This window comes from Fringilla coelebs (genome assembly GCF_963513975.1).
Source record: "Fringilla coelebs genome assembly, chromosome: 14".
Taxonomy (NCBI): Eukaryota; Metazoa; Chordata; class Aves; order Passeriformes; family Fringillidae; genus Fringilla; species Fringilla coelebs.
Window position 1 is genome coordinate 2639581 of NC_140040.1, and position 19583 is coordinate 2659163.

The 19583-nt window shown below is 50.4% G+C and overlaps 2 protein-coding genes across 2 annotated transcripts in view; one reads left to right on the top strand and one right to left on the bottom strand.

Moving 5' to 3' along the window:
• MTHFSD (methenyltetrahydrofolate synthetase domain containing) overlaps positions 1-12983 on the bottom strand; it is a gene marked incomplete at its 5' end in the record, with an annotated part of 14557 nt that extends 1574 nt beyond the window's left edge. Inside the window, 6 exons of the mRNA XM_084215014.1 lie at positions 7109-7234; positions 7446-7558; positions 8306-8396; positions 10060-10173; positions 11207-11320; positions 12846-12983. Coding sequence (XP_084071140.1) covers positions 7109-7234; positions 7446-7558; positions 8306-8396; positions 10060-10173; positions 11207-11320; positions 12846-12983 — 696 coding nt within the window. The remainder of the gene's footprint in view (positions 1-7108; positions 7235-7445; positions 7559-8305; positions 8397-10059; positions 10174-11206; positions 11321-12845) is intronic.
• Positions 12984-17823: 4840 nt separating this feature from the next.
• FOXC2 (forkhead box C2) lies at positions 17824-19311 on the top strand (the record flags this gene model as incomplete). Its single annotated transcript, XM_084215289.1, has 1 exon — positions 17824-19311. One exon carries the CDS (start codon positions 17824-17826, stop codon positions 19309-19311), a length of 1488 nt encoding a protein of 495 aa, XP_084071415.1.
• Between the last annotated feature and the right edge of the window lie 272 nt (positions 19312-19583).

The following is a 19583-nucleotide window of genomic DNA, read 5'->3' on the forward strand; positions in this document are numbered from 1 at the left end:
ATTGGTGACTCTTGAAGTGAGCAGCACAACGTGGATCCAGCAGGCCAATCCCAACCAAAGTCAGAACTATTCCAATTTGACATTTATTTATCTGAGTGCTTTCAGATCTGCATTCTCCTTGTTCTCCCTCTGTGTTTGCTTTGACCGAGGGCCTGTGCTCCTGCCCTGGCAGAATCCTATACAATCCCTGCCCTGACGGAATCCTACACAATCCTTGTCCTGGCAGAACCTACACAATCCTTGTCCTGGCAGAATCCTACACAATCCCTGGCCTGGCAGAGTCCATCCCAACCCAGCAGACACTTCCATTCTGCAGAGCTCCTGGTGCTCTCTTCCCCCAGAACAGGATATCCCGTGGGCTGGGTCACACAATGGTGGAAGCTGCAGCAGGAGCGTGCCTTGGAGCAGGGTTCCTGTGGATGTGGGCCCGGCTGGAGGCACGTCCCCTGCTTGGGGCACATCCCCTCAGTGCCACCCGACCTCCCACAGCACCCACAGCTCCTCAGACCCCACAGGGATGTGCTGGGCTGGAGAAATGCTCGGACACTGCACTTCACACTGTGAGCCCCTTATTCCTGCCATCCATCCATCCGTGCCCTGACCCAAAGAGCTTTTCTGGAAGGGCTCTTCCTCTCAACAGCTGAACCCCATCCATGTGAGGCATGAGATGCCCCAGGCTGCACTCAGACACTGGCAGGAAATGCAGTGGTTCCCCAGCTAATGTGGTCGAGCTCTTGGCTTGCACATTGAGCTTGGAAGGAGGAGGAATTCCTGCTTGGCTGCCGGACAAGTCCAACATCCATCAACACCAGATCCAATGCTGAAATGTAGGGAGCAAAACAGAGCCTGGGGAAGCAATGCCTGAGCTAGCAGAGACCCAGGCTAGTAGCCCAGAATGTGAGAGGGCCACCACCCCGAGCAGGCTGGGCTGGAGCAGCACCAGCACATCCCAGGCAGCACTCGCCTGCAGAGCTCCCAGCTCAGACCTCACCCAGCCCAGAGCCTCCGAATTCCTGCTCCTACAGTTACAGTCACAGCCAGCCTGCATCTGCACAGCATCAAGCTCAGCTCCCTGGGGACAGCTCTGAAGTGACTCGAGGAAAAGCCAAGGCAGGGTGGGGGCAATGTCAGGATGAGGTGACAGGCAAGTCACTCAACAGAATTCTCTTCATCTTCTGAAGAGCAAACAAGCAGGTTTTATTTCAGGCTGGAACTAAATAAAGCCATGATTTTCATAAAGCCTGTGCTAGTTCTGCTAACACAACATCAAACAGCAAGGACTTGCTCTGGGGACTTACTCCAGGAGCCTCCACACTCAGAAAGATGCAGAGCATTTCCACATTTTACAGAGTTATTACTCTGTGGATCCTGGGGCTGATTTGTTTTTCTCAGCCAAGAATTCCAAGTGCTGTGTTTGACAGCAAGCTCCCCTTCCCTGAGTGATACAACATCAAACCAAGGGCTGAAGGATCTCACTCTGTTTGTACTGGCCAACAATTAAGAAGGTTTGTTGTCCTTTGTCAAATTTTGATGTGAAATGTAAGCCCTATGCTAATTAAACCAAACAGGAAAAACATTTTTCTGTTCTCATGCAACCCAATCACTCCTGGCCCCAAAGCACAAGCCCAGAACAGCTCCTTTCATCCTGAAATTAAACTCAGTTGCCAAGGCATGGGTTGGGTGTTTGGTTAGACAGGGAATGGCTACCAAGGGCAAACCCTCAGGGCTTTGGAGATTGGGGCAATCAGAGATGGGCACTGAGAGGATCAACCCTGGAATTCCCAGGCTTTCAAGGACAATCCAAGGGCAGGATTTAGATAATCCAGGGAACAGCACAATCTCCAGGGGACTTCCACCAGGCATCTCCTCTCACTAAGTAGATTTTGGCATCAGCCTGCAGCTCTTGGAGCTACTGTTTCAGGCTCCTGGCAGCCTCAGGAAGATGCAGTGACAAGAGCATTTATGTTTCAGGAGGAATTTCTGCACAGAATGGGGGATGAGACTTTGGAATTACTGCCCAGGGAGGTGGTGGAGTCCTCATCCCTGAAGGTGTTTATGGAAAGACAGGACATGGGACTCAGCTGTCTGGTCTGGGACCAGTCACAGGTTAGACCTATGATTTTGGAGGTGTTTTCCAACCTCAATGATTCTGGGATTTTTCTAAGGGCTATGAACTATTTTCTTTAAAGTTCTGATCAAACACCACCATGAAGTGATTCTGTTATTCCCTCAAAATCCAGCCCTGTGAAGACACAACAGCAAAAGGCCTTCACCAAAGAAACAAAGGCAGCTGATTAAAGACTTTTGTTTTTTTGTATTAGCAAAGATTTGTAAAAAACATTAGACAAGTTCTGACACTGTCAGCTGACACCCTCCTGTCACAAGAGGTACAAAGGATCTACCTTAAGGGTTTTTTTCTCTGGGTTCTAGGAGAAATTTCAGCTGGGTCCAACCTTCTAAACCCTTCCCTGTTTTCTCTCACTTTTATCCCACTGAAAGGCAGAAACTCCATTTGGGGTTTCAATTCAACAAACAAATCCATTGGGATTTTGGGGGTGAGAACTAAAAGGGCAAAGGGGGCAGTGGGTGGCAGGGGAGAGGAAAAAGCTTGTTCTGCTCTGTTGCAAAAGAGCAAACAAAAGAACCCTGTGATAGCACAATGTGTTGCTAATTACAATCATGCAAAAAGTTCCTTTTGTCCTGTGAGCTGGGGAGGATTGCAAGGATTTATTTCCATGTGGAGAGAGGCCAAAGATATTCCTTCTCTCTTTCAACAAGCTGCACACTTCTGGGTGCTGGGCTGGCTGGTCAGTCCTCCCTAGCCTTGCTTATCCCTATTCCTGTCCCAACCTACTGCTTTAGGCTAAACCAGAATTTAGGGACATTCCAGCCTGAGTCTGATTGATCCATCTATGTGAACATGGGCAAACCCAGCACGGGAAGCTTCCCCCATCCCTTCAAAGCCAAGGCCAAACCATTTACTGATGTTTTGAAACTTTGGATTGAGTGTTGGGATTTAGCTTTGCTAGTGAAACCAAAACTGAAGAATTTCCCTGTCATCCCCTGACCACCAATTCCCAGACCAATTCCACACTTCAACCCTCTGGGGTTGGCCAACAGAAATGCTCATGGGTCTGTGCCATAAACTCTGAAAATATTTGGGTTAAAAATAACTCCACCAAAGGCAATTAATCATTTAATAATCCCTGCCATGGCTGGGAGAGCCTTGGGGAAAGAGGACAGCAGGCTGGATAAATTCTTCTGGCACACAATTACTGAGAGAGGAGCTGAGGAGGGAAATGTGGCCCCTTTCTGACAGAAACCTGAGGAAAAAAGTCCTGGATGCTGAGTGGCAACACAAATCTCCCAGCACTTAGACCACAGCATCCATGGCTATGACACCTGGTTTGATCCCAAAACGTGGTGGCAGATGGATCCTGCAGCATCCCTGCTGGACACCAGGGCTCTCCTCCCCCTCTGCTCCCACACAACTCTGATCAGAACCATTTTGCTGTGGAGAATGAAGGATGTGTTTGTCCTGTGTCAGAGTGAGAAACGCTGACCCCTGAGGCAGCCCAGGCCAGGGCAAACAGCACTGAGATCTCCCTGGAAGCACTGCAGGCCTGGAGAGAGGCACTGGGATGGGATGGGATGGGATGGGATGGGATGCTGTCCTTATCCTGCTATTTCATTCTCTTCCCACAGCTCCTCATCTCACTGACACAGGAACACCTGGATCTTGTGAGCCCCCACCTGGAATTCCGTGCTCAGCTCTGGAAGTGTCCAAGGCCTGGCTGGGGAGCACCCTGGGACAGTTGGGAAGGTGTACAGGGGCTTGGAATAAGATTCTCTTTCAAATCCCTTCCAACACAACCCATTCCATGATTTTAAGATGGAGACTGATACAGCTGCCCTGGCAGGCTGCAAACAGCACCAAACACCTCCAGTGCTGCAGATCCACCAGCCCTTCCAAACAGGTGGGCAAAAGTGCTTGCAAGGTTCATCCTCAGAGGGCTCTGACCCCAGATTCTTCAAAATCTCCTTGGGACAGACCCGACTTTTTGCTCTGTGTCCTCTTTTCTTGTTTCCAGGAGCTCTGAGCAAACAGGGATTTGTGGCACAGACAAGGCCAGGACAGCAAGGCCAGCACAGCTGAACATTTTATCATTCATTTGCACAAAATGTCCAAATAAGTGCACACAATCCAAGGGCGCATTGCTGGGAGCTGGCAGCCTGCTGGTGTCCCTCAGGAGGAGCTTCTGCAGCCCACACTGGGAATCCATCAGGGCATTCTGGGGACTCTGCAGCTCTGCAGGCTCAGCTTTGCAAAGGTGCTGAGATGTGTCACCAGGTGTGGAAGTATTCCCTGCCCCCACCATCCCAAAAACCACACCAAAACAAAGCCCTGCCTACACTGACTGCAATTTCCTTCTGCTGAAGGATTTGCCAGCTTGGATGGGTGCATTTTCTGAGCTTTCTTTTCCTGATGTTCTATCACACACCCAAAGCTGTTTGTTGTCAGAGGGTTTCCCCTCAGTTCATTTCAGTTCATTTCATTTAATTTCATTTCAGGAAAATTCTTTTCCTACTGTTAGAAAATTCTCAGCAAAAGAATGATTTCAAAGCCAGAAGGAAATGCTTGCTAAAATATAGTGATTTTTCCACCAGCTACTCTCCTTTCCCTCTTCATGAACCCAAATATTTTAATTTGTCTGTACAGTTTCAATTTAAAATAAGCACAGCACAAATAACTTGATAATTGGGACAAATATAATAGCCAGTGTCCCAGATAAAGATCACAGTTACCCATAGAAAATATTAAATGAGAAAGCAAGTAGCTTCATGAATTTAGAGTTCCCAGAAACAATGGGTTGGATTCTCAAGACAGATGAAGCCAAATAATTCTCCACTGGCATCCAAATAAAGTTTTCCAGAGTGCTCAGCTCTCAGTAGCTCTTGCTGCCCTCCAGTAACTCAAATTGATGTCCCAAAGCTCTGACCTCAGAGGCACAAAAGTTCCACAAACACCCCCCAGCACTGGGGATTTGAAGTGTTTTTGGAGTGCCTGATAATGATTCTTTGGTATTGATGATGTTGTGGCTCTTCCTCTTCCTTCAAAGTCTTTAAACAGCTCAGGACACGCAAGAGCACTCCAGGAAAATGCAGCAGCTCCTTCAGCATGGAAATGCAGCCCTGGATTTGCTGGCTGGGTGGGCACCTCCTTCCCTCTGGAGCTGAGTGTGCATTACTGGCAGCACGTCCTTACAACAACCCTTAGCTGTAATCCCTGATTTGCAAACACCTGGATTTCAAACTCCTAAACATTGTCCTGACTGATCCAGCCCTGCTCCCCAAGGATCAGCTTTTTTTTTACAATGTATTTTCCACTTCACAGGTCTTCACAATGAAGTTAAGCTACTGTGTGTTGACAAAAGCCCATGTTTAGAATTGGATGATTTATTTACTCACTGCCTCTTGGTTCATTTAGTTTTGCTCTGAGGAACAGGAATGCACCAGCAAAGCCAGGATTTGAAGGAGAAAAGGATGGAGAGAAAATGATGGAGTAGCCAGAAATATCCAAAGGACAAACACTGAAATAGCCCCTATCAAATGCTGCCTTTTCCACACCCTGGTGATTAACCAGACCTCCCACCTCCAAACTCCTCTGTGCAAGAGCTGAACACCCAGGTACCACCACAGACACACACAAAATAAATGTCACTCATTTCCTTGGGCAATAATTGTAATTTCTGCTTCATACAGACACCACACTTTGTTCTGGCCCCAAAAAGACAGAAAAGTGATGATTATCCCTGGTCTTCTCCAATATTCCTATTTAATCCATACAGCTCCAAACAAAAGGTGTTAAATCAACATTCAAATATTCAAATAAAGGGTCAATCTGTGCTCCATTCTCAGTGAAAGCTGCAGAAAATTCACTTTCTACTGAAGGCACAAAAAAAGAAATAAAAAAGTGTCAGCAAGGCCACTTGCTGAGAAGTCTGACACCAAGGCAGACAAACTGATCAAAAATATGTTGGCAAGATGGATGGAGCACAAGGGGTAGGCCTTCAACACAATTACATTCAATAATACCCAAAAAAAAAATTACAATTCAAAAATAATTCAATGGAAAAAATGCACTAGGACAGACAGAGCTGTTATTTATTTATTTATAACCTCAAATCCTCAACCACAGGCAGGGTAAAATGCTCTCCCACTTCTGGAATAAAAATAGTCCTGGCTAGAATTTGTTTGTTGTAGATACATTACCTAAAGAAATTTAACTCTTTCAGCTGGTTGGCAAATTTTAACAAACAACTTCTGATTTCCCTGGGAGTATTCCCTTAAAATTCCTCAGTTTGTGCAAGATGTGGGTGCACAATTCCTCATTTCAGCATTCCTGCTGTACTCACTCATGCAGGATTGGGTCTGCTCCCTGACTGGATGATTTCAGAAATGAAAATCCAATGACAAAGACAAAGTTTTCCCAGCAGGAACCTCCAGTAAAACAATTCACACAAGGCCTTCCTGAAACTATTTGGGAAGCTGAGGAATTTCTGACACTGGGCAGGGGGAAAAGGCCAATCCATAACAGAACTACCAATAAATAAAGATTCATATTTGAAGTCCCTGTTCTTCCACCTGAAAGATTTATCCAGCCACAGATTTATCCCTGGAAAGTGAATCCACTGCAGAAACAGGAAGGTACCAGCAGCAGGCTGTGTTTTACCAGGGCAGCACAGACTTCCACCCACCAGTTCCACCCCTGGGACACCTCCCACTAGCCCAGATTGCTCCAGGCCCATCCAACCTGGCCTGGGACACTGACTGGATGGGGCAGCACCTCCTGATGATCCATGGATACAACAACCTCAGATGTAGGGGAATATCCCTCCTCCTCACCATTACCCCTTAAACCCCACTGCACACAGATGCTGCTGCTTTGTTTCACCTGACAAACACATCTGCTCTTTCACCAAATATTTCTATTTATAATAAAAAAATGTTTCTATATAAAAATGGGGAGGTTTATCAGCAGGTTATTGGTACAGTAAGGCACCAGCAGCAAAGGTTTAAAATTTAACTGGATGAAGACTGCACTTGCCTTGTGCCACATTATTCCCTGAGGTTTTGGTCGTTTGCAATTGGTCTGGATGGTCCTTGTTGGAGTGAGGATGTAATCCACAGTTAAATCATGATCACCCAGCAGCTCCTCTGCTATGTCAAGCACCTACAAGGCAGAGATTTGGTGAAGTAGCTAAAAACAAACTCCCTGAAGCTGTGCCCCATTCCTGATGTCTTGTCACATGAAAATCCATCAAAGACAATGGGAATGAAGATGCCAAACCAGCTTCATTCCATGTCTCCTCTGCAGACAGAGCAGGAAATGTCCCAGAGCTCCCTCCCAGCTGGAGAGGGGATATTTGAACATCTCAACTCACCTGGCAGTCGTGCACGATGGTAACCACAGGTGTGTCCTCCTGCACTGCCCCCATGGACACCATCATTGCATATTCCATGTCTGCATAACCTTCCCCTTTGCCAATTCTCCAGCCTAAAGCACAGAAAAGTGGGAAAAAAGAAAACTAATAGCAGAGTGGAAAGTTGTTGTTAAAATGGTGTAATTAACCCAGCAGTCTGCAAGCTGTAACTCTGGAAATAATCAGATCAGCATTTCTCACAGAGTGTAGCTTTCCTTGAAATCAGCACTGAAATGAAATAAAAAATCAGTTTTAATGACTCCTTAAAGATCCCAGAAGTTTCCCATTCAGAATAAACAAATTCAATGCAGTTAACCCAGCAGTTTATTTAGCAATTGTATTCAGAACCTTCTACTCATGTCCAACACAGGTTAATGTGGGTAAAGAGGAGTCTGGGTCACATATAAAAACTCTGTTATTTTAGGCAAGGGATAAAGTCAGTGGAAAAATTTTCAGCACCAGCAGGTTTCCAAAATAGTAGAAAATGCAAAATCTGATCCCCAAATAGGTCCTGAATCAGCAGGTCTAACACAAGTCCTTTCACACAGCCTGTGTGAGCAGAGCAGATCTCTGACAGGGAGCCTGCTTGGATTCCTTCAGAACACAAAGAATTGCTTTCCTCAAGAGCTTTCCTGGACATCTCTGAGGCCACTGCTGTGTGCCCACTGCATCCTGAGGCACCCCTGCTTCCTGCTGGACTGGCAGCAGGGATTGGCCACACACAGGGGCAGAAACCAAGACCACAACTCAGCTCCAAGGAGAAATCTGCCTCTGCCACTGGGCTGGCACTTGGGACCTTTCTGCTGGAAGTGTTTCCTTACCTTTTTCAGAGACAGCCACTGACCCCACAACAACCAAGTCCACTTGTGCTTTGCTATCCAGCCCCACAGGCACGCTGAAGTCTCTTACACCCTGCAGGAAAAAAAAGCATTTGAGGTTTGCAGAGGGCACAATCTTCCAAGAACTGAGGCAGAAATCCAGGATATTTTGATAAATCCCAGTAATTCCCCATGTTTCCAAGTGCCTCCTCCATGTTTAGCCAAGCTGTACATGTCTGGGAAGTTATCCCCCAGGGAATCCTAGAATAGATTCCCTACTACAGTGACAAGAATTTTGGCACACTGCAAGGAGAGCTGAGGGAGGTGGGCACTTTTAGAAGCAAGTTTTTTTTTATTTAGGATCAAAACCTGATATTTTGAAACACTTCTTTGGAAATCTGTTCCTAAAAATGAGGGAAAGTGACACTTCCTATTTACACTTCCCTGCTCTACTGGAAGCTTAAGGAATACCAGAGCACTACAAATGCTTCAATTAATTCTAAAATACAAATCACAAAGTTAATTTAGACACAGACAGCTACAGCACAAAGAAATCTGAAGTTACACAAAGTAATACAATTTTTTTTTCCTCGCCTCTCTCACCCACTCCTCTTCAATCTGTCCTCAATGAAAATTCTGTTCAGATAATGGAAATTAAAAATTATGTTTACTTGGGTTTTTAAATATCAGAGGTTTAGAACTATTAAAAATCCATCTTGTGTTTCAATCACTCCCAATATATGTGTACAGCACACTGCAAATGCTCATCACCCCAACTCAACTTGCTGCTAATTATAAATTAACAATATTAAAATCACAATAAAGAGCCACACATTTTCTGTGCAGAGCAGAAACCCCAAGAATTCAGTAATTTGTGGCTGACTATCAGCACTAATGCCCATCAGGCACTTCCCAGCAGTGTGGTAAGAATTGTTTGCACAGTGCTTTGTAAATACAAACTGCCAACAGCATTTTTTCATTAGTGGGCTGGGGGAAAAACCAGACACATGGTGGTAAGAGCCCAGATCAGACAGCAGGCCAAGAGAAAGGTCTCTTGCAAAAGTGCTCTTCAGCCCTGAACAGCTTAATTAGTTAATGACTGCAATAGAACTTCCAACAAAGAAAGTCACTACTAATTACCAGCCTTTACAACCTCGGTTCTTTATGGGCTTGCTGCAGAACTTTACTGCCTTTAGCAGGAGATAAAGGAGGAAATAAATCGCTGTAGTAACCTCTTCATGTTGGGTTTTCATGGCAAATACAGACGCATATAAAACCTGCAGGGCTCTCTGGCCACAGCCCGGGGCTGTGCGGTGAGATCGGAACACGAGAGGGCAGCAAGAGACCGCGCTGCAAAGCCCAACCTCCCCACCGGCCGCTGCATGCAAACGCCACAATTCACGGCTCTCTGGGTGTCCTATTCCATAAAAAACCTTGTCTTTCCTATCTGCTAACACCTAAGAGCACTAAACTATTCCCCAGAGGGTTCAGCAGCTCAAAACTGCAGGATGGAGGAGCGTGAAGAAAGATCTAACTCACCTCAAGTCATGATTTTCCAAAAACCACTGAGAAATATAAATTCAAATCCCTTTCAACCCTGCTGAGTTTTCTCCTGATTTCAATATTATCAATGTGCACAAAGCCAGGAATAATATCCTAACAGGAAGGTATTTCAGGTTTTCCAACTTCCAGCTGGTCCATCCTAAGCTCGCACTGTCCCAAGGTTCATTCAGCCCTCCCTGATCCCTCAGTCCCACCTGAGACGTGGCACATTTCCTCAGCATCTCCTTGGTTGCACCTGGAGGGGGAACAATCCTGTTGAACAGCCCAGTCCTCAGACGTGGGGTGGGAACCAGCAAAGTCTTCCTTGCCTGGGGAACCACATGAGAAGGTTCATTTTACACTGAAGAAATATTTTTATTGTCACACAGTAAAAATGACATGGCCAAATATTTAATTTTTTATGTTGTAGATTGTGTAGTGCTTGTAAGATTAATTTCCTCCAATACAGAAAAATTCCATCAAAAGGTTTATTGAAGAAATAAAAGGTAAGACAGACATTTGAAGATATTTCAGGAGGTATCTTTAAAGAATATTTCCCCTTTACAGCCATGTCTCTAAATAGCTTTAGGAGATAATAGTTTCAAACTGACAAAGGGCAGGGTTAGATGGGATATTAGGGAGAAATTCCTCCCTGTGAGGGTGGGGAGAGAAGGTGCCCAGAGAAGCTGTGGCTGCTTCTGGATCCCTGGAATGTCCAAGGCCTGGTTGGACAGGGGTTGGAGCACTCTGGGATGGTGGAAGGTGTCCCTTGCCATGGCAGGGGGTTGGAACTGAGTTATCCTTCAAATCCCTTCCAACCTAAACCATTCCACGACACTTATTGATTTGAGCTCCACAAATGAGCTGCACATAAATCCCTTGAAGATGCAGTGCCAGGTGTTGCTGAGGTGCAGTGTATTTTCTCCTTGAGTCAGGTCTTAGGAGCTCTCAGAGGAACCCATCACACCTGAGACAGCCCAGCTACCTCAATGGCAACAAATCAGCAGGATGGCTTCTGAGGCAGTGTTGGAAACAGAAAAGTTTTAATAAAAGGCAAAATAACAAAGATCTTTATAGAGAAAAAGCAAGACCCTTGCTCCTGGTAAAATGGATAATAATCCCACAAAAGGGATTATTTCCTTTGTTCTCTTCTTTTTCTAGTGAATTGCTCAGGTGGGACCTTTTGGCTTCTGTCCAATTGGGTATCCTGAGGTTTGAGGTGAAGTCCCCCATGAGGTGTCTTTTTGCCTAATTGAGGAGAGAAACTCCTGGGCTTTTTAAGGAGACAAAGGATCATTTGTTCACTCAGGAGACAGACACATCCCCACAGAGGTGCTGCTGTCCCCTCCCAGGTGCCCTTACCTGCAGAGCCGCCAGCCGGGCACCCTCCAGAGGTTTGTCAGGGTCCACCTTCACCTCCCGTGCTCTGCTGAACACATCCAGCTCCCTGAGAGAGCAGCAGGCCTGCAGGGAGCCCTGGCACAGGGAAGGAGCCAAGAGCAGAGGATTCTCACTTACTTGGAGCATTCTCACTTACTTCCAGCGTGAGGAAGCGGGCATTCCTCTGGGGAGCATCGGGGTTTATTTTTACTGCACGGGCAGCCCGGAACTCCTGCAAGCCCAGGAGCCTGGTGGCAGCGTGGGAGGAGCCCTGTTTGCATAAAATATCAACTCACAGCAGAGAAGGGCAGTGCAGAGCCTTTCACCCTCTGGACAGGCTGATTTTTAATTGAGGGGCTGTTAATTTTCTGGGAAATGTCCAATGCCAGCTCGGACAGGGCTGGAAGGGGGATAGTGAAGGTGTTCCTGCTGAGGGAGCCTTAAATTCCCTTCCAGTGAAAACAGAATCACAGAATGATGAGGTTGGAAGAGACCTCTAAGATCATCGAGTCCAATCTCTGCCCTAACACCTCAACTAGACCCCAGCACCAGGTGCCATGTCCAGGCTTTTTTTAAACACATCCAGAGATGGAGATTCTACCACCTCCCTGGGAAGAGCATTCAGTGCTTTATTATTCTTTTGGTGAAAGATTTTTTCCTAATATCCAAACTATCCTGTGTCTCAGGAATTGACAAATAAAATCTATGAAGGTTTATTTTAAAGCGTGCTGGGGAATGGGGGAGATGTCTTCAGAGTTTGTATATATTAATTATATTATATTATATTATATTATATTATATTATATTATATTATATTATATTATATTATATTATATTATATTATATTATATTATATTATATTATATTATATTATATTATATTATATTATATTATATTATATTATATTATATTAATGTGGTTTTGTTTGCTTTCCTTCCAGGGCTGTGAGGCGCTGCCTGGGGCATTGGGGGGCATTGGGGGGGGGTCAGTGGAGGCATTGGGGGGCACTGGGGGGGAACTGGGGGGCACTGAGGGGGCACTGGAGTCACTGGGAAGGCACTGGGAGGGGACTGGGGGGTAACTGAGGGGCACTGGAGACACTGGGAGGGCACTGGGGGGTAACTGGGGGGCACTGTAGGCACTGGGAGGGCACTGGGGATGAATTGGGGAGCACTGTAGGCACTGGGAGGGCACTGGGGATGAACTGGGGGGTAACGGGGGCACTGGAGGCACTGGGCATGAACTGGGGGGCACTGAAAGGGCACTGTAGGCACTGGGAGGGCGCTGGGGATGAACTCGGGGCCACTGAGGGGGCACTGGAGTCACTGGGGGGTCCGTGGGGGCATTGAAAGGGCACTGAGAGGCACTGGGAGGGCACTGGGGGGTAACTGGGGGCACTGGGGGGGTAACTGGGGAGCACTGGGGGCACTGGGAGGGCACTGGGGATGAACTGGGGAGCACTGGAGGCACTGGGAGGGCACTGGGGATGAACTGGGGGGGCACTGAGGGGGCACTGGAGGCACTGAGGGGGCACTGGGGGGAACTGAGGGGCACTGGGGGCCGCTCCCGGCAGAGCGGGGGAGGGAAGGAGCAGCAGGAGGGGGCGGCCCCGCGCCCGTACCTTGAAGTTGGGGATGCGGCCGCGCACGGGCCGCGGGAACTCGGCCAGGCCCGAGGCCTCCAGGTGCTCCCACACCTCCTCCCGGATGTCCCACTTGGAGCGGGCCGCTGAGGGCAGCGCCCGGCCCGCCGCCGCCATCGCCCTGACGTCACCGCCATCCCGCACCCGCCCGCCGTGACGTCACCGCCATCCCCTACAGCATGCCCGCTCTCTCCGCCGCGCCGTGACGTCAGCGAAGCCACGCCCCTCAGCATATCATCAGCCGTGACGTCACATTTACGCCCGCCCCTCAGGGTATGACGTCACTGCGGCCAAACCGCGCCCCTCGTAGTGTCAGCAATGATGGGCGGAACCTCCGCGTTGGCCACGCCCCTCCTGCGCGCGCGCGGCGGCTACGGCGGCGCTGAGGGCTCAAAAGGCCTCAAAGGCGGAGTTGGGGCAGCGGCGTGAGGGGAAGGCGCTGAGGGCCCGGTTTATTTCTGGGATTAAACATCAAACCCGCTGTGCTGGCGCACGAATGGGAGATTTCCGCCCGCATTATACAAATATCACGGGATTTCCATCACGTCTTATGGCTGGGGGTAAAATCCCACCCCGCTTTTTGTAAAATTATCCCTCCCGTTAATTACTTTCCCATTTAGAGCTGGCCAGTGGTGAATAAAACAATGTCCCGCAAGTTCACTTCTTGCTCGCCTTTAATTGGGTAATAAATGGATTTGTTTGCACAATTTATTATTTATAAAATTAGCACATTCTACCAAAACCACCCCAAAAAAAGGAGCTTGAGAATCCCCACGGCCCTGAGCGGGATGGAAGGGTCACAATGAAACAACGAATAAAAATTATGAAGGTTTATTTTAAAGCGTGCTGGGGAAGGGGGAAATGTCTTCAGAGTTGTTATAATTATTACTATTTATATTGTATTGTGTTGTATTGTATTGTGTTATATGACATGACATGACATTATTTATTATAATATTTATTATTACACCCCCCTTGGCCGGGATGCTGCAGCTCCTTGGTCAGAGCCGAGTGCAGCTGTGCCAACCCAAAAAAATCAGAATAAATTGGGATGCTCCTCTCCGAGGGCTGCAGATGCAAACTCCTTTCCTGAGTTTTCTTCTCTCCACAACGATCAAGACTCTGCCAAGTTCAGGGGTTTTCCCCTCCAGCTCTGAGCGATTCATGTGCACCAATGGGTCTTGGCTGGACTGGTGCCAGACAGAGCCTTTTTCCTTTTTTCCTTTCCCTTTTCCAATTTCCTTTCCTTTCCTTTCCTTTCCTTTCCTTTCCTTTCCTTTCCTTTCCTTTCCTTTCCTTTCCTTTCCTTTCCTTTCCTTTCCTTTCCTTTCCTTTCCTTTCCTTTCCTTCTCTAGCTCTTTCCTTTTCTCTTTTCTAGCTTCTCCTCTCCTTCTTTCTTCCTTTATTTCTGTCTTCCCCTTTCTTTCATTTTTTCTTCATCTTTTTCTTTCTCTCCTCTCACTCCTTTCATGTCTTTCTTTGTTGTTCTCTCTTTTCCTTCCTTCCTTCCTTCCTTCCTTCCTTCCTTCCTTCCTTCCTTCCTTCCTTCCTTCCTTCCTTCCTTCCTTCCTTCCTTCCTTCCTTCCTTCCTTCCTTCCTTCCTTCCTTCCTTCCTTCCTTCCTTCCTTCCTTCCTTCCTTCCTTCCTTCCTTCCTTCCTTCCTTCCTTCCTTCCTTCCTTCCTTCCTTCCTTCCTTCCTTCCTTCCTTCCTTTTTCCCCCCTCACTCTTTCCCTCCTTCATTTCCTCCTTTCTCTCTCCTTTTCTCTGTCCCTTCCTTCCTTCCCCACTTTTCCTCTCCCTTTGCCCTCTCTCTCCGTTGTTCCCCCCTCCGTCCTCTCTCCCACTCTTCTCCCTCTTTCCTCTTTTCCTACTCAGTCCCTCCCTGTCCCCATCCCTGTCCCTCTGTCCTGTCCCTGTCCCTCTGTCCTGTTCCCGTCCCTCGCTCTGTCCGGGCGGTGCCGCGGAGCGCTGCAGTCCCCGCGGTGGCCCCTGGGGGGCGACACACGCCGCGCGGAGCCCCCGCGGGCAGGTGAGACCGGAGCGAGCCCGGGAACGACACCGGGAATGACACCGGCAACAGCCCCGGGAATGGCACCGGGAACGGTCCCGGGAATGACACCGGGAACGGCCCGGGAATGACACCGGGAACGGCCCGGGAACGAAACCGGGAACAGCCGGGGAATGGCACCGGAGCGACACCAGGAACGGCTCCACAGCTGTCCCAGAGCGGCCACGGGAACGACACCGGGAAGGGCCCCCGGGGCGCTGCGAAAGCTCCGCTGCCGGTAAAGGCTGCAAGGAAAACCGGCGGCTCCCCCGGAGAAGCGGGCGCAGGGAGCCCCGCGGGGAAAATCCCGCATTTCCAAGCCTCCCGCTGTCCTCCTCGAAGGGGCTCCTTTCCCCGCGCTCCCTCCCGTATTTTTCATAATGCCGATTTTTATTTTATATATTTTTTGTTTTCTTCAAGCCATTCGAATTTTGGGCTGCCCCGAGCCCGTTGGTTCGGTCTCTGCTCGGTGCCCAGCTGCAGCAAGCAAAAACATTTTGCTGCTTCTGGGGGTTCTGTAGAAATTCAGCTCGATAAAGTTTTCAGCCGAGGGGAGGTAAGATTCCATCAAGGATATTGCTCCAGGCTTCTAGGAAGGGACAGCGCTGTGACACCGCAGGGGTGGCTTTGCTCAAGTTCTCTTTTATTTCTCTCTTCTCCAGCATTTTATAAACTTATATCGTTAAAGAAATCCCATGTGCTTGTGTACGCTGAGACACAGCCCAGGTTGTTACGAGAAATGTGATTTATTTGAATACCGAACATAAAAGCATGAAGTCGTTCTCAAATTATTCCAGAAAAAAAATAAAAGTTTTCTCTTATGGTCATACATTTACATGAAAAGTATCAGCTTATCTCGCTGAATTCGCTATTCGTTTTACCAAACAAAATATCCCCGGACATTTTCTCGGTGGATGAAACCCTCCCCGAACATTTAAAATTATTTCCGTCAAAACTAAATAACAATTTCGAAGCGCCCGGAGAAACTCCCCAATCAATTTTTCCATCGCAGATCATTTTTTAACCATCCCTCCTTGTAGAGGAGCTGCCTCATAATTTAATTTTTTCCCCTCCCCTTAGTTATCGCATAAAATCGTTTCCTTTCTTATTAAGAAAATCTCCGGTAATTAACAGCCCCGCCGGGTTCCCACGGCCGGAGCCGCCTGCGGTCTCCTCACCGCCCGGGCTGCGAGCGGGAAAGGGACCTTCGGTGCCAGCAGCCGCCCAAAATCCCAGCCCGACTTTGGGGGGAAAAAATATCTTTGTTTAAAGCCTTACGAAACCGCACAAATTGCAAGGAGGGCAAGGCAAAATTACAGTGTAAGAAACCCAAAAATCACCGCTCAGGAATCAGAGCGGCAGCAGCCAGGCTCGGGGGAGGCGGCGGGAAGGAGCCCGAGCGAAGTGACACCAAATTCATTTCGACTTTATCTCGGTCTTCTTGGGCTCCACTCGATTTTGCAGCGCTATTTTTGATCGTAAATATATTCTGATTTTTATTTTATTTGTTTTCTGCGGAGCGGGGAAATCGCTGGTTTCCCACCTCGGTTCCTTCGCCCGGCAGATCCACGCTTCTCCCGGGTGGAACAGAACAATTCGCAGCAGTTTCCCCCAACACTTGAGTTTACACTTGGTCACCGTGCGTCCCTAATTGTCCCGCTCTGATTGCCTCTAATGAACTCATTAGGGACAAGGCAGAGGGGCGGATTTCACAGGCACAAGAAAATCCACCTCAATGCCCGGAACGAAAAGAAAACACAGACACTAAAACGCGTTCGCTGCTTTTTTGTCGGTTCTGTTGGGTATTTTCTATAATAATAAAATATCCCCAAACTCCCCCAAAGCGGCAGAGCAACCTCAGAACCCCGCAAAGACGGCGCCACCGGGGCCGAGCCGCGATGTCACCGCCACTGTGCGAGCCCCCAGCGGTTTCTCCCGATGAACTACTCTAAAATACATCTAAAACCGGGAACGCACGTCCCGCCGGGCACGGCGACACCGCGACACCGGCGCGGTGCCGCCGCTCCCGCCATCAACCTGCCCGCAAAGGGCGCTGACAAAGCCGGCCGTTAGCAGGGTGCAGCGGGCAGCGGGCACATGCCCCGGCCGGCCCGGGGCTGCTTTTGGGGCAGAACCGCGGGGCCCGCACGGAGGGGCCGGAGGGGCCGGGGGTGCCCGGCCCGGGCCGGCCCGGGAGCGCGCGGGGCCGCCCGCCAGCGCCGCCGCGTCCCGCGCTCCCATTGGCTGCGGCCGCGGCGCCGCGCGCTCCCATTGGCTGGCGGCCGCGGCGGGGGGCGGGGCCGGCGGGGAGTAAAAGCGCGGCGGCGGCGCGGGGCGAGTTTTGAAGCTGCGCAGCGCGGCCGGGAGGGAGCTCGGCGGCGGCTCCCGCACCCCTCCGGGGGCTCCGCAACGCTTCGGACCGCTCTTGTGACAAGGACTGGGCTTTCCGCAAGGCTGCTTTTTCGTCTTTTGATTTTTAATTTTTTTTTCAAGTTTTTTTTTTTTCTTTTTTATTCTTCGGTTTTGTTTTGGTTTTTTGTTTTGGTTTTTTTTTTTTTTTAAATTCCCTTTTCCTGCGAGAACGGGCCCCCCCACCCCCTCACCATCAGCCCAGCTCCCCGCAGCAGCGCCCGCCGCGGGCCGTAGGCGTGTGTAGCAGAATCACAGTCATACAGAGGGAGGGAGAGGCCGCCAGAGACCACCCTGCCCCCGGCGACCCGGAGGATGCCGCTGCGGTGCCGCTGCTAGAGGACACGCTGGGATTTAGCTCGGCTCCGAGACTCTCTCTCTCTTTCTCTCCCGCTCTCTCCCTCTCTCCCTTCTCCGCGGAGGGGTCCCGGACGGGGGTGAGGCCCTTCCACCGTCCTCCTCTTCCTCCTCTCCTCCGCGGCCGCGGGCAGCCCCTCTCCATGATGCAGGCTCGCTACTCCGTCTCGGACCCCAACGCTTTGGGAGTGGTGCCGTATTTAAGCGAGCAGAACTACTACCGGGCTGCCGGGACCTACGGCGGCATGGGCAACCCCATGAGCGTCTATTCGGGCCACGCCGAGCAGTACGCGGCGGGCATGGGGCGCTCCTACGGCCCCTACCACCCGCACCAACCCACCGCCCCCAAGGACCTGGTGAAGCCACCTTACAGCTACATCGCCCTCATCACCATGGCCATCCAGAACGCCCCCGACAAGAAGATCACGCTCAATGGGATTTACCAGTTCATCATGGACCGCTTCCCTTTCTACCGAGAGAACAAGCAGGGCTGGCAGAACAGCATCCGCCACAACCTCTCGCTCAACGAGTGCTTCGTCAAGGTGCCCCGCGACGACAAGAAGCCGGGCAAGGGCAGCTACTGGACCCTGGACCCCGACTCCTACAACATGTTCGAGAACGGCAGCTTCCTGCGCCGCCGGAGACGCTTCAAGAAGAAGGACGTCTCCAAGGAGAAGGAGGAGGCCCGGGAGCGGCTGCTGAAGGAGCAGCCCAAGCCCCCCGGGCTGCCCGGCGCCGACCTCCCTAAGGAAGCCTCCTCCTCCTCTTCCTCTTCCTCCGCCTCGGCGCCGGCCTCCGAGAAGAAGGTGGTGATCAAGAGCGAGACGGCGTCTCCCGAGCTGCCCGTGATCACCAAGGTGGAGACGCTGAGCCCGGCCAGCGGCGGGGCCCTGCGGGACAGCCCCCGCAGCGCCGCCTCGCCCCCCGCCGCCGCCGCCTCGCCGGACGCGGCGCTGCCCGAGCATCACCCGGCCGGCAACGGGCTGCCGGGCTTCAGCGTGGAGAGCATCATGACCCTGCGGACTTCCCCCGCGGGCGAGCTGAGCCCGGTGAGTGCCGGCACGGGCAGGACGGGCGGCGGGCTGGCGCTGGGCTACCCCGCGGGGCAGCCGTCGGGCTACGGCGCGGCGTGCAGCCAGGCGCTGGACACTAGTGGGAGCTACCACTGCAGCATGCGGGCCATGAGCCTCTACAGCGGCGACAGGCCCGCGCACATGTGCGCTCCGCTGGAGGACGGGCTGGCCGAGCATCCCACCGGCGCCCCGTCGCCGCTGGGCACGCTGAGCCTGCCCGCGGGGCAGGACGGAGCGCTGGGCGCCGGGCATCCTCACGGCGGAGGAGGAGGAGGAGGAGGAAGCGGAGGGGCGGCGGCGGGGGGACAGCCCGCGGCTTCTTGGTACCTGAACCACGGCGCTGAGCTGAGCCACCTGCCCGGGCACACTTTCGGCTCTCAGCAGCAGACTTTTCCCAACGTGCGGGAAATGTTCACGTCGCACCGGCTGGGGATGGAGAGCGCGGCGCTGAGCGAGCACCAGGTGAGCAGCAACTCCGCCTGTCAGATCCCCTACAGATCCGCGCCCTCCCTATATCGCCACGCCGCCCCCTACTCCTACGACTGCACTAAGTACTGAGTAGCCGCCAGTAACCCCCGCTTAGGCCCATTTAAAAAAAATATTATTATTAATAATAATTATTAAAAAAATCGGGAGAAATAAACCCACGGCAATAAAAACAAATCTGACAGCTTCCCCGTGGACTTTGCGGCCACAGAGTTTGAAGATCCCAAAAAGCCCCGGTTTTGGGCTTCCTTAAATTTCGGACAAGTAGATTTTACTTGAATAAAAGGGGGAATCTTTCATTTGAAAAAGAAAAAGGAAAAAAAAAAGAAAGAAAGAAAAGAAAA